This window comes from Maylandia zebra, linkage group LG5, assembly GCF_041146795.1.
Source record: "Maylandia zebra isolate NMK-2024a linkage group LG5, Mzebra_GT3a, whole genome shotgun sequence".
Taxonomy (NCBI): domain Eukaryota; kingdom Metazoa; phylum Chordata; class Actinopteri; order Cichliformes; family Cichlidae; genus Maylandia; species Maylandia zebra.
The window spans coordinates 41,557,473-41,572,923 of record NC_135171.1 but is presented as its reverse complement, the minus strand read 5'-3'; the positions used below and the strand labels follow the sequence as shown (position 1 = coordinate 41,572,923).

Genomic DNA, 15,451 nt, shown 5'->3' with positions numbered 1-15,451 from the left:
TCAGCTGGCATTTGCTTGAAACACACAAACTGTCAACCTGCCTAAACTCACTTACTTTTATTCAAATAACACATTAAAACAACAGATGGAGACCGGGGGCTTTCTGATGGAAGCAGATGGATTAAATGGAGAATTATAGAAAAGTTAAAGACACATAAATTTAAAAGTGAAACAAAACAGAAAAATAAAACATTAACAAAGAGGGACTGAACAAAAATTAGCGTAAAAGCATCAGCATGATCTCATCTATGCCTCTGGGTCTGAGTCTCGGGGCAGCAGTGTAAGCAGAGATGCCCGGACTGCCGTCTCCACAGATACGTCCTCTAGATCATCTTGGGAGACGCCCAAGCTGAGACGTGAACATCTCCTCAGCTTGTCTTCAGCTGTAGTGGCAAAATTAACTACAACCAAAACAGCGTGGTGCGGCTGTAGATCAGGAGGCGGAGCAGGTCATCTACTAATCAGAAGGGGGGTGGTTCAACTGCTGGCTGATCCAGTCTGTACGCCGAATATCCTCGGAAAGATGCCAACCTCAAGTTAATGCATTGATCAGTGGCTGATGTTAGACATCGTCTGATTAGACAGCAAGTACTTTATTCAACATGCCCGTATCACCTGTTCATACAAGCCATCCAGTATTTTTGTATCAGCCTGTAAACATCTCGATGTTTCAACTTGAGTCTGTGGGCCTGACCAGCAGAGGAGCCGGCCCCTGGTGGACATTACAGGAACTACAGTTTTCTCGCTTGAGCTTGAAGTTTCAGGCTGGAAGGAAAATAAATGTCTGAAAGCCATAAACATAAGAGGTGCAGCGATGTGAGACAGCCCCCAAGTTAGCATGCCATGGGAAAAATGTGACTTTAACATTACTTGTGTTTTTTGGAATCAACATCCCATAACATAAACATCTCAAATCTAATCAAATGTATTTATAAGCACATTTAAAAAACAACACGGGTTGAACCAAAGTGCTGTACATAATGAAAACAGTAAACATTCATAGAAAATACAATGGAAGAGTAGTCATAAGTGAAAGCTAGAGAATACAAGTGCGTTTTCAAACGGGTTTTAAAAATGTCAAGTGTTGGCGATGACCTAATGTTAGACTGTTCCACAGCCTGGGGCAGCAACCAGAAAAGCTCGGTCACTTCGGTTTTTCCGTCTGGTTCTGGGGATATCCAGGAGCAACTTATCTGCCGACCTAAGAGCTCTGCTTGGAGTTTTTAGTTAAAAGGTCCGAGAGATAAGATGGAGCTAATCCATTCAGAGATTTAAAAACAAACAACAAAATCTTGAATTCAGTTCTACGACGTACTGGTAACCAGTGCAAACGTGCCAGGGGAGATATGTTCAAATTTGCGAGTGCCTGTTAGGAGTCAGGCCGCCACGTTCTGAACTAGCTGTAAACGAGAGAGTAGGGTCTGGTTAATAGCAAAATAGAGACTATTGCAGTAGTCAAGCCTAGATGACATGAATGCATGAATCACTTTCTCGAAATCAGCAAATGACAACATGGTCTTGGTTTTTGCAGCGGCCCTCAGCTGGAAAAAGCTGGTTTTAATAGCAGAAATTATTTGAATAGAATAGAATAGAATAGAATAGAATAGAATAGAATAATCCTTTAATTGCCCCACAAGGGGAAATTTAGGGTTTGTTTCTCAAATGAGAAAGAGCTATCGAGAAACACTCCTAAATCTTTAGCAAACGGAGTTCTGCACTTTTCCCGTGGACCAAGGTCAACATTAAGGAAAAACGGGGCTCAGAGGGTCTGAATAGTATAACCTCTGTTCATTACTGTAACCATGATGATGAACATCCAGTCAAACGCATATCAAAGCAGTCTTACCTGTCGTTAAGCATATATCACAAATCAGTAAGTCACACTCCCATCGTGATCACGTCGCCAACAACTCGAGCTTTGCAGGAGAAACGATCGGGCGACAACACGAGAAAATCAGCGTCTGATCGACGTGTCTGTGAACCTTTGTGAGGGAATCAGATCTTTTCTGGCACACTAAACGTGATCTTTGTAAACAGGTATGAATGTTTGCACATGAAACAAACTGTGACTATAATTATAGATCAAGCTTCAGTGATCCCAACAGATTCAGAGGTCTGCCTTTCACAGACGTCTCATGTGCTGCTGATGGCACTTTTTCACATCAACTTCATGCAGGAACACTCTGAGTCAAATGTTGTGTGTGTGTGTGTGTGTGTGTGTGTGTGTGTGTGTGTGTGTGTGTCAGGCTGAGGGGGTTGGCAGTCTCTGGAAACCCACGTCGTGCTTCAACACGAGGGAGACAATCTGCGTCACCATCTCTGTAACGCTGCTGTACACAAAGCGTGCACACACACATCCTAAAGCACATGCAGCTCCTACTTTCATCCCTACGTTTGTTCATTTTCTCATCAGCCCCGATCTGTCATTCCTCACAGAATACATCTTTAATAGACAATAAGACAGCAGAGCGACACAAAGAAAGGACGGAGCAAAGGAGAAGGAAGATGAAAGAGAAACAATCTGTCCCAGAGTAATGAAAGCAGCGTGATTGTGAAAAGCAAAGGTTTAATAGATCAGTCAGAGTGTGGCTTAATGAGGAGAAAAGGAGATGCTTTTCTTTTCTTTTGTCTCATTTAAACTTTATTAAAGCAGCAGCAACACACTGCATGTAAGTAAAGCCATGGGTAAGAGCGGGCTTTGATGAAGCCAAACATGTCAGGCTGTGCCGAACATTTAACCCGGGGAACAGTGAAGACGAGCCATCAAACGCTGACAGTCTGCTGATGCTAATCCGCCTTTTGATTGCAGTCTCGCTGCATTAAAGATGCAACAGCAGACAGACTAAATTTAGTCGCACTCTCCAAAAACACACAATTTTTCTCAATAACTGTAAAATCATAACTGTCATCCTGACATCTGTTTTTATCCCAGCAAACAAGTTCATGCTTAGTTCATATCAGAGAGAGCTACAGCTGTGGGTTAAAGCAGAGGACTAAATATTTGCTGTCCTAAAGTTTCAATCAGATCATTTTTCAACAGCATTTTCTTGTTTTTAAACTGTCGCCACGCTCCTTCTCCCATCAGCTGTTCCAGATTTCATATTTTAGCTTTTTTTCCGTAGCAGTTGTCTCGCTGTTATTGCCCATGAGGTAGGCCTTTGGGACTCTTGCAGTGTCCCCATAATAAAACGAGAGGTTTATACGATAATTGTTTTTATTGACTGAATGCTGTGTGCAGTGATAGAGTCTGATGAAGCAGAGGGTAAAGGTCATTTATGAAGGCTGCACTGTGTACATACAGCCTCCTGCAGCTGGAATCTGTGGGGCTTTTTAGTCTGATTGTCTGTGACGACTGAAACGACCTGCGCAGAATCTGTGGCAGCGGGGAGTTGTTGAATAACCTCAGTGTCATCTCTGTGCATGGATCTCTGCTAACGTGGCGTCTCACACTAAAGCAGGGATGTCAAAAATGTGGCCCGTGGGCCAGAGCTGGATGGCCACATGCGGTCGGGCCCACTGAGTGATTCTGCAAAGCTTGACAGCTGTGAAGAAGCACATGACTCTTCACGCAGAGCCTGCTGGACTAAAACAAAGTAAAGAAGTGACGCCATGAAAGATTTTAGTTAACAAAAAGTATTCAGTGAAATAAGTGCTTTTTTTCAAAGTAAAGTTTTAATTGAATTAACATCATCAGGCTGGTTTATTACATGTGCATGTTTATAGAGTTTAGTAAAACTTGCTGGGACTGTTGTGTGGGTGTGTTTTGGGTTATGATCTGGACCCTTTTGGATCACATGACTAAAACCTCCTCTGAACTCTGAGTTTTAGGCAAGAATAGTGTTTTTTCCTTTGGTTCATTCAGGTTACTGAGGCACACATAAAGACAATGTGCCATGCTTCTTTACACTAAAATAATTTATAGGTGTTTTTTAGGTTATCGGACCATAGTTTTCATAGTTTGGCTCACTGAAGGTCAACAGGTCCAATGACTAAAATGAGCCTCTGGGCTGCACACAAGCCAACACAAGCTAAGAATCACAGGTTCCTGCAGGTGGATTTAGGCAGAAATTCCACGGAAATCCCAGGATCTCAATGGCTGGTATGCTAATTGTCTTTAATTGCCACCTCTGGCGTTCCCACAGTTGTATTTGCACTTTCTGGGATCTTTGAATGATCAGATTTTGATCTTTTTGCAATCCATTCTCAGCACATCATCATGTGCCACAATCGACAAAAACTTTTGTTACTGCAGGATTTCAGAAGAAACATGCGCTTAGTTTCACTTCAACCACACTTTGTACTCCAAGAAGTTCTATTTTTGGTACCAAGAAGTCCCGCTCGAGCAGAAGCGCAGTTAGTCGACTCAAATATGATTAATAGAATACATGTTTTGAAAACCAGTTCAAGCACATTTATTCCTTCAGCGATGTTCCCACAAAGAGAGACCATCTCCGCTATGGAAAACATTTTTATACATTCTGTCAGAGCTGTGGAACAATTACTCATGCACATGAAAAACACGATGAAGAGCCACTCAGCACAGCAGGACGCTTTTGATAATGTGCGAATGTTTTGTTCAGCAGAAACGTCCATGGACACAAAACATGAAACATGGACGCCCTTTGTAAAAACTCTGAGATGTTATCTGCATGTTATTACCAAAAAGACGTTAACACACAATTTTTCAGTCCTCTGTGCTACAACGTAGCCTCTCTGTCAGCGCTGGAGATCACTGCTTTGTTGGAGGCACAGGAAGAGTAAATGTGAATTGATGTTTACTACTCCAGGCTCCTGCTTCATTTCCTTCCTGCTGCGGAGGAAGACCTGACATGACACATCAGACAGACTCCCAGTTTGTCTCCATCCTGCACTGAGTTCGCTGCAGGAAGCCTTAACGTGTCTGAGCGGATGTGTGGATTTGATTTTGGTCGCTGAAACAGGGTCTGTGCACCTGAACTTTACCTGCAGCGACGGTTAATAACAGCTGACCCAAACTAAACCCAGCAAGGAGGAAAAATGTTGCTGCATGCTTCTGCATGAAGTTTAGAAGTTGCACACACACATTCACTGACACTGCTTTAATCCAGTGATCTATATGTTCTATATATGTGAGTCTCAGTTATGCAGCCTGCTGTAACAAACTTATAACTCATTTCTTTCTTCATATGGAGGGAAGAGCAGGCATCTGTAGCTGCTAGCTGTCTGCCTGCTTCACCTGAACTGGACCTCTGGGCCGTGTTTGTGGTGGCTATGAGTGAAACTGTAGGATTTTATTTGGGTGTTACTGAGCATCTGTATGTGTGTGATGCTCCCATAGAGTCTGTGGCTGCCCTGCAATAACCGAGCTAGCTCGTGTTAGCTCATATGATAGCACCTCACCTTCAGTGGCAGAGCAGACCTGAAACTCCTCTTTGTGTTTGGATCTGTTAACCTGAACTCGTTTAGTCTCCGACACACATTTCCACCTTCATCAACCCCAACGAGAGTGCACAGGAAGACACAGAAATACACAGGAAGACACAGGAAGACACAGGAAGACACAGGAAGACACAGGAAGACACAGGAAGACGGATAAAGCTTCAGACTCGATGGATAGTGTTTTTCTTTTAAGAGCTTATTGAAATGACTAATTTTTCAGCTCTAATCATGTTTACAGGGAGCATCAGGTTATATGGATTATTGTTATCTGCTAACCTTGCAGGTCCTTGTTGTTGACAGCGGTATTGCACAGCATGAGAGACGAGTACGTGTCTGTGTGTGCGATCCATAAATCAGCAGGTAAGACAGAGAGACGCAGACAGGCTGGGCGGAGGAAGAGGAGGCAGCTGCGGGGGATTCTCGGGATTCTTAACATCTTCTGTCAGTGCAGGTTTCCCTCTGTACCTGAGCTCAGGTAGAAGCAGACAGAACAAACGTATTAAGGTGGAAGCTCTCTGTTTAATCCACTGCCTTCCTAGCTTGTGGAAAGAACTTCAATCCAGCTGCTGCACCTTTAATACAACTCTGTCTACAGCGTCTGAAAGCAAGCTGTGATAAAATCCCACGATGTGTGGAAGCCTCATTTCAGCCGTCCTTATGGACGATGAATAAACGGAGACGACACATCAAAGGACTGAGTCACAGACGGACAGACAGCGAGGGAGGAACTCTCCACGTGCAGTGGCAACACCGCGGCCTCCACCACAGAGCTGCAAACCTCATTCCCACACGTGCACAGTGGTGCCCGAGTGATGCCGAGATTCCCGCTGCGTGTGTGATTCCCTCCAATATTTACAGTGACACTGGGATGCAAAGCGGTTAAAGGGGGAAAATTCCCTCTCCCGGTGTGTGCTGGTTAAACGCTTTGCCTCGGGGTGGTCGCTGCTGTCTGGACTTTATCAAAAATGTCAACACTGGTACCAAATATTCAGGTGGTAATTTCAAAAAAGGTATTTGGAAGCGATTCCCGAGATGGCCAAACAGTCTTTACTGTCTAAGTAAAACAGGAAGTACCTAAAAAACCAAACTGATGTCAGGAGACTGGAGGCAGGGGAGCAAGAAACCCCCCGAATCTAACGAGGATGATGAGAGGAGGCGTTTCTCTGGGTGGCCTTGGCCGCTCAGGCGTTGTGCGTACGTGGTCAGCTGAATAGTTGTCGAGTGTTTCTGAAGCCGTTTCGGGTTATTGGGAGCTGCTGTCAGTTCTGTATCGACCAACCTCCCGCAGAGCGTGTAATATCTGTAAAAGATCAAAGCCGCGTATGAAGCTTCTGCTCCCCTCCATGTTTGTGTCTTCATGGACTTTTGGACTGTTGGCTGATATTTTCTTTTAAATTCTCTCTCTCACACTTTTTCTTTTTCATTTGTTTTTCAGCATCAGGCTTGTTGATTTCAGATTAACAGTCTCCAGGCAGACGTTGCAGATTTGCAACAGTTAAGAACTCACAACTTGATTACCCCACATACATAGTTTTTTTACTCAGAAGTACCACTGCAGGACTTAATTTGGGCCTGAGAGGGTTAACTGACACAGCGGGTAACTAATGGTCTCTCAGCGGTTTGAACAAATAATGACTGGAATGGAAAATGAAAAACAACCATTAGAAATCCAATAGAAACAATCATCAGAATATTATTTCAAAAGCAGATAAACTGTGTGATTAGCACAGCAGTGATTAGCTCTTTTTCTGCCTCGTACTCTACTGTGGCTCTAAGAATCTCAAAGCACAAACAGGATGGATTTCTCAGGTCTGCTGTGTCTCAGTATTAATACGAATGCCCCAAAATATCTCGAGGTCTTGTTCACAAGTGAAGGTAGCCGGAGGTTGACAGATGGATTTTTGCTGCGGACGCTGCACCGGTCCGTCGTGGTGAAGAGAGAGCCGAGTGTAAAAGCGAAGCTCCCAATTTACCGGTTGGTCCACGTCCTGGCCCTCAGCTATCGTCACGACCTTGGGTAGTGACCGAAAGAACGAGATTGCGGATACAAGTGTTGGAAAAGGGTGGCTGGGCTCCTTTGAGATAGGATCAGGAGTTCAGACGCTACTCCTCCACATCGAAAAGAGGTGGTATGAGCTTCTCATAAGGATGACTCTTGGGGATGTTTCGGGCACTGGGAGGAGGCCCGAGGCAGACCCTGCACATACTGGAGAGATCACATCTGTCAGCTGGACTGGGAATGCCTCCATCTTCCCCCAGAGAAGCTGGAGGAGGTTGGAGAGGGAGGTCTGGGAATCCTAGGTTAGGCTGCTGCCCCCACAACGCAGATAAGTGGGAGAAAATGGATGGAAACGTCTGACAAAGATTGTCAGGTGATCTGATAACGTTTACGCACCATGCACCTCAGCTCTTAGCTTTGCGTCATCTGAGCTTCATGGCTGCGGGTCCTGCATGCTTCTTCTTTACTTTAATCTCATTTACAGCTGGCAGAGCTACAGAGGGGGTGAAGCTGGGAGGGAGGACACGTCCCAAACTGTTTAGATGCTGTACCTGGAGGTGCCGGGTACTCGCCACATTACTTTCCATGTGTCCTGCTGTTCTGTGTGCAGTGTAAATATTACACATTCCTGCTAACTGTGGAGGAAAGGTCGATGGACCCACAGCAGTGTGTTTGTGTTCCCTGGGGGCTTCAGACCAACTTAAATAACTTTTTGGATGATCTGTTTATCATACATTTCAGTTCAGTCTGGTACTTGGATTCAGTTTTATTTCTGCTCCAGCTCACAACAGTCTGACGACCCTGATGAGCAGCACATGGAGGAAGTGCCCTGTATCACCAACAGACCCAACTATAACTCAGGGTGACTTTTATATTAGAGCCATTGTTAACTCTGCAGTGGAGCTTCTGTTTTTCACAGGATGACGTTTCATTAAATTCATTAAAGGTTTTGAATGAATTCTGATGAAACTCCGTGGGGTCCGTCTCCTTGGGTTTTACAAGTTCACGATTTATTGATAGAAAATTGACAAAAAGCCTCATAACATTCTATATGTTTGTTTTATAGAATGCATAGTACGAAAATTTGAACTATCGAATCACATTTGACCTCTGACCTCTCCTTTAAGGTCAGCAGATGGATCTGAAGGCCCCCTAGTGGTGAAGGAGCCTTTTGTTTCACTGACTGTTGAAAGGTCTTTTATGAACACGCCTGCCTGACTGTTGCTTTAGGTCTTTTTCTCCTGATCTCCACTTTGTGTTTTACTCATATTTTAGTGAAACGCAGCAGCGCTGAGGAACAGCTGGTGACTAAATAGCTGCGTTCACTGTGTCTAAAAACACACAGCAGATACAGATAATCAGACACGTCACATCCCTCCATCTTTCAATAAACTTGCCTGCATACAGGGAGTGCAGAATTATTAGGCAAATGAGTATTTTGTCCACATCATCCTCTTCATGCATGTTGTCTTACTCCAAGCTGTATAGGCTCGAAAGCCTACTACCAATTAAGCATATTAGGTGATGTGCATCTCTGTAATGAGAAGAGGTGTGGTCTAATGACATCAACACCCTATATCAGGTGTGCATAATTATTAGGCAACGTCCTTTCCTTTGGCAAAATGGGTCAAAAGAAGGACTTGACAGGCTCAGAAAAGTCAAAAATAGTGAGATATCTTGCAGAGGGATGCAGCAGTCTCAAAATTGCAAAGCTTCTGAAGCGTGATCATCGAACAATCAAGCGTTTCATTCAAAATAGTCAACAGGGTCGCAAGAAGCGTGTGGAAAAACCAAGGCGCCAAATAACTGCTCATGAACTGAGAAAAGTCAAGCGTGCAGCTGCCAAGATGCCACTTGCCACCAGTTTGGCCATATTTCAGAGCTGCAACATCACTGGAGTGCCCAAAAGCACAAGGTGTGCAATACTCAGAGACATGGCCAAGGTAAGAAAGGCTGAAAGACGACCACCACTGAACAAGACACACAAGCTGAAACGTTAAGACTGGGCCAAGAAACATCTCAAGACTGGTTTTTCTAAGGTTTTATGGACTGATGAAATGAGAGTGAGTCTTGATGGGCCAGATGGATGGGCCCGTGGCTGGATTGGTAAAGGGCAGAGAGCTCCAGTCCGACGCCAGCAAGGTGGAGGTGGAGTACTGGTTTGGGCTGGTATCATCAAAGATGAGCTTGTGAGACCTTTTCGGGTTGAGGATGGAGTCAAGCTCAACTCCCAGTCCTACTGCCAGTTTCTGGAAGACACCTTCAAGCAGTGGTACAGGAAGAAGTCTGCATCCTTCAAGAAAAACATGATTTTCATGCAGGACAATGCTCCATCACACGCGTCCAAGTACTCCACAGCGTGGCTGCAAGAAAGGGTATAAAAGAAGAAAAACTAATGACATGGCCTCCTTGTTCACCTGATCTGAACCCCATTGAGAACCTGTGGTCCATCATCAAATGTGAGATTTACAAGGAGGGAAAACAGTACACCTCTCTGAACAGTGTCTGGGAGGCTGTGGTTGCTGCTGCACGCAATGTTGATGGTGAACAGATCAAAACACTGACAGAATCCATGGATGGCAGGCTTTTGAGTGTCCTTGCAAAGAAAGGTGGCTATATTGGTCGCTGATTTGTTTTTGTTTTTGAATGTCAGAAATGTATATTTGTGAATGTGGAAATGTTATATTGGTGTCACTGGTAAAAATAAATCATTGAAATGGGTATATATTTGTTTTTTGTTAAGTTGCCTAATAATTATGCACAGTAATAGTCACCTGCACACACAGATATCCCCCTAAAATAGCTAAAACTAAAAACAAACTAAAAACTACTTCCAAAAACATTCAGCTTTGATATTAATGAGTTTTTTGGGTTCATTGAGAACATGGTTGTTGTTCAATAATAACATTATTCCTCAAAAATACAACTTGCCTAATAATTCTGCACTCCCTGTATAAGTGTGTGCATGCGCTAGTTTAAATCAGTGTGTTTCAACACTTGTTTTGTGTGGACATTTAATTATAGACCACTTGTCATCAGCCTATGGTGGTGACGCCACATGAGCTCATTTTTCCACGTCCATGAATTATGCAGGAAGTGCAGGTGCAGCCCGGTCAGCTGTCGTGTCTTCTTTTTTTTTTTTTTTTTTTTTTTTTTTCTTAATATCATTTTTTTTTTTTTTTGCCTGTCCCATTTGGTTCTTTAGCCGTCAGAATTGTTGTCTGAAGACCAACAAGGATACCCAATGGATTTACTTTGCCAAATGGATCATCGTGGCATTGCCGTATTGGTCCATTTGGTCGATCTTTGTTTTTATTATTTATTATATTTTATTTTCAGATGTTACAGACGGGACAGACATGAGTGAGAGATAGGAAAGGGAGAAAGAAAGAGGAAGGAAAGGAAAAACAGAAGGGGAGAGGGACAGTGAGAAAGGGGGGGAGAAAAAAAAATCTCCTGGATCACCTGTTGAGAGAAAAATAGAAAACAAGCAGAAAAAAACAAAGCAACATACTAAACACAACACCATCGCATTAATCTAGCTAAGTGTAAACAGCAGTAAATACTAAATATTCAATGTTGTTGTGCAGCACGCAGGACAGATGTGCTTCGAAGTAGCGGCCAAGAAAGGTGTAATTTGGGTCTACGAGCAGTGAACACCTGTGTGCATACCTGTGTGGATCAGCGCGCTTGTATTCCAAAGGTTTCTCCATGTAACGATCTGCTAGGGAGTGTGGGGGGGCCACAGCCCCGTCCTCCAGGGTGTGAAGCGGGTATGGAGGAGATCAAAACTCCAGACATCCAGAGGCCCCCAGAACACAAGAGACCAAGGAAGACCAACAGAGGGGCAGCCGCGCCACTGTTCCAGTAAGAGCTGAGGAGAGTCCCAGATGAGGGTTCACTCAGCAGCCGCGGAGCAGAAGTCAGGGGGAGTTGCAGTGACGCGCCCGTGAGCTCCGCCGGCAGCCAGCTGTGCCTGAGTGACCGAGCCCCAGGCCGAGAGGCCAGGGGCACCCCACCTCCGAAGGGGCCCGAGCGAGCCCCAGGCTCCAGGCCCCGATAAGCGGCCGCCAAGGAGTGAGCCGGTGTGTACCTGGACACCCACTGTAATATCATTTTTTTTTAAAAACACGCTGAAGCTAAACAAACAAAGAATAAAATAAAAACTATTTGTTCTCTATGATTGGAACTGACATGTGAAATGTGTCAGGTTGCGTCTTCATCATCACTGATTTGTTTGGAGGAGTCAAGCTTGAACCCTCTTTTGTTTGAATTATAATAATTACAACATTATTCAAATAACACTGAAGTGGTCGGGCAGAGAATCAGTGCTGTATCCATGCAAACACATGCACAGCAAGCAAACTCGCAAACCTCGGCTTTGGATTCAAATGAAGACACAAACATTTCCAAGTGCGTCCATCTTTGCTGATGATGCAGCAGACACGCTGAACTCCAGTCAGGAGGAGAAGCATGTTCTTCCACTCACAGACTGAAGCCTGAAACCAAACGGCCCGTTTCCTGTGTTTAACCTCAGTCCTAGTCTCATGATTCGACCCCTGTGACATTGTTTAGCTCCAATTCACAGCCCGTTCTGCCAGACGTTAGTCTGTTTGCATCTGTAATAACTTTGAATAAGTCATCTTCAGTTAAATGACTCTGAGCATCTTTAAACAAATGCACTTTAATGAACACTGGGCTGCTTTCTAAAACCACTTTTACAAGGTCTCTGATAGATGTGGGAGGAGGAGCGAGGATGACATATATATCAGATGAAGAGTTCTGACTGTGTCACAGCTTAACAGACGTCTCATCGAGTCAGGTATGTTATGCATATGTTTGTTTTGGTTTAATAATCTCACACAATCTCTGATAATCTCACACATTCATTATCTGGTATTCTAATAAACAAAATGATGATAATTGAATAAAGACAACACTTTTTAAAGTTGAACGTTTCAAATGTTAAATATGTTTGATAGTTTTGTTTGAATCATTAGATTAGGATAGAAATGGAGTGAATGACAGAGACATCTGCCTCTTTGTTGATGCTGCTTTAAGTGTTATGATTAATAATGATAGAGCAGCTGCAGATGAGATTCATGAGGACGTTCTTCACAATTTTTCAGCTCTCAGCCATGAAGGGGTGTGGACTGATCCTCCTGCTGCTCTCAGGTCTGTAAACTCATCTCAGTTGCCTCATTTATAGTTTGAATAAAACTTCATATCAGAAAATCAATGAAAGCACAAACTGAACTGCTCCATAGTGATTATTTTAAAGGTGTCTGTAAACAAGCTTCAAGCAGTCACAGAAACACTCGTACAATCTCCAAAGATCTTTGTCATGTCAACTAAACTTCTAAAGGTTTCTTTGGGTCCAGTTAAGTTTGATTGACAGTTTAATAGTCGGTAGTTTGTAACAGTTTGTATGAAGTGAAGTAAAAGAGTAAAAAAAGAAAGACAGCAGCTTTTTAACCTGATGTGTGAGTTTTGCCCTGGAGCAGGAAACCAGTGTGTAGGTGTCCACAGGCATTGTAAAACACATTTTAACCAGTATACGAGTTACAGATCCTTTGAAGGACACATATATTAACAGACCACAACACTGTTCAAATCTCTGTAAATTCTCCTGACGAGTAAAATCGAGCTGAGATGAGTCTGTGACTGCGCTGACTTACTCGTGTCCTCTCTCAGGTTACGTGATGGTCTGCTATTTTCAGTCTGATCAGTTAGTCAGACAGCTCCACCTCGTTGACCTGCAGAAGTCCTGGAACGACGCTCAGCAATACTGCAGAGATGAGTACATTGACCTCGCCATCGTTAACAGCTCAGCTCTCATCCAGGAAGCCCAGAAATGGGCGGGGAGCACAGAGGTGTGGATTGGACTCTCCAAGAGCAGCTGGAAATGGTCTCGCCTCAGTCCATTTCAGTCATCCTGGTTTCCTCCCTGGTCCCCGGGACAGCCAGGGACTGGGGAGTGTGTTACAATATCTAGTAATGGATCATGGTCCACAAGACAGTGCTCAGAACAACATAGCTTTTTCTGCTATATTGGTGAGTGTTTTGGACTTTGGAACCAGGGTTTGACAAACTGAACATTTGAGCTGCAGGTCTGAATCCGTCTGATCTTTTGTCTTTCAGAGGCGGGTAGCAGGTTCATCCTGGTGCCGACCTTGATGACCTGGCCTGATGCTCAGTCTTACTGCAGACAGACACACATAGACCTGAGCAGCATGATTGATTCAGATTTCAACACCATTGTTGCTAACATGTTGACATCTTCTAATCAGGCCTGGATTGGACTGTATAGAAATTACTGGACGTGGTCAAACTCGAGCACAGCCTCAAACCTGCCATGGGCGCCCGGGCAGCCTGATGACACTCAAAACTGTGCCACAATAGATGCATCAACGGGCTCCTTCTACAGTCATAATTGTAATGAACAACGCCCCTTCCTCTGCTCCAGAGGTGAGTCTGTCCTCTGTGTTTCTGCACAGTCTGGTCCTCCTGGGCTCATCTGGACACTCTTGGCACAACACTGTCGATCCTTTGGGTGGCGCTGTCATTTGATGTTCCCTCTCTCTGTGGTAGAGTATCACTTCCTGTTCCTGTTCCAACACAGGAACAGGAAGTAGTAGTTGAGTAGCTTATCTGCATACCAATTTAATTAAAAACCTTTAGATAACTTCTGTTTTCATAGTATAATCTTCATGTGCAGCATGGCCTCTTCACCTGTCCCTCGTGCACTTTCCTGCTCATTGTGTCAGATGTTTAGTTACTCCTCAGCCTCCTTTAGCAGTAGTGATACTTTAACAAATGTAGCATATTTGCAGCTCTGGAGGCCAGGATTACTGAATTGGAGACTCGGCTTCGCACCCTTGAGTCACCCGTAGCTAGCCAGGCCCCTGTAGCCGGTGCAGCCGAAGATAGTGTAGGCCCCGCTAGCTGTTCCCTGGCAGACCCCAAGCAGCTGGGGAAAGAGAGTGGCTGGGTGACAGTGAGGAGGAAGCATAGTCTTAAACAGAAGTCCCAGGTACACCACCAACCTGTTCATGTGTCTAACCGTTTTTCCCCACTCGGCGACACACCCGCCGGGGGTCAAACTCTGGTAATTGATGATTCTGTTGTCAGACATGTGAAGCTAGAGACACCGGCAACCATAGTCAGTTGTCTTCCAGGGGCCAGAGCAGGCGACATCGAGGGAAATTTAAAGCTGCTCGCAAAGGGTAAACGTAAATTCAGTAAAATCATAATTCACGTCGGCAGTAATGACACCCGGTTACGCCAATCGGAGGTCACTAAAATCAATATTGAATCGGTGTGTAACTTTGCCAAAACAATGTCGGGCTCTGTAGTTTTCTCTGATCCCCTCCCCAATCAGACCAGGAGTGACATGTTTAGCCGCATGTTCTCCTTAAATTGCTGGCTGTCTGAGTGGTGTCCAAAAAACGATGTGGGCTTCATAGATAATTGGCAAACCTTCTGGATGAAACCTGGTCTTGTCAGGAGAGACGGCATCCATCCCTCTTTGGATGGAGCAGCTCTCATTTCTAGAAATATGGACAAATTTATTAAACCCCCCAAAAGATGACTATCCAGAGTTGTGACCAGGAAGCAGAGCTTACACACCTTTCTGCAGCTCCTCTCCTCCTCCAGACAGAAATGTAAAGGGGGCACATGGTGGCAACGGAGGCAAGAAACGGGTAAGGGTTGTGTAATTGGATTGCACTTTGTCAGACCTCTACCCTAAAACCTGACCAACTTGGGTGCCCCCCCTGAAGGCTTAGCTTCTGCAGGTCTAGCTCTTAGTGTCACTGAGGCACGCAACCCCCCTGACCACATTAAGGTGGCAATCACTCAGGGGGAAAACTGAAAAACAAAATAACAAATAATAAAATAAAATATTGCTCATCAGATTCTAACAACTAAAAACGTGACATTTACCTTAATTAGATGCCCTCTATTAAATACATTTGAATCCAACCATAGTACTTCTCACTATTGCCAATATTAACAAAACTAAAAAGGGTAGGC

The 15,451-nt window shown here is 44.3% G+C and overlaps 1 protein-coding gene across 2 annotated transcripts in view; it reads left to right on the top strand.

Annotated features, from left to right (window-relative positions):
* Positions 1-15,451, top strand: part of LOC143418771 (putative C-type lectin domain family 20 member A) — a 30,787-nt gene that overhangs the window by 13,597 nt on the left and 1,739 nt on the right. For both annotated transcript variants that reach the window (XM_076884475.1, XM_076884476.1), the window contains exons 2-5: positions 12,143-12,239; positions 12,547-12,592; positions 13,112-13,471; positions 13,559-13,885. In XM_076884475.1, coding sequence (XP_076740590.1) covers positions 12,556-12,592; positions 13,112-13,471; positions 13,559-13,885 — 724 coding nt within the window. In that variant the 5' untranslated portion in view covers positions 12,143-12,239; positions 12,547-12,555. The remainder of the gene's footprint in view (positions 1-12,142; positions 12,240-12,546; positions 12,593-13,111; positions 13,472-13,558; positions 13,886-15,451) is intronic.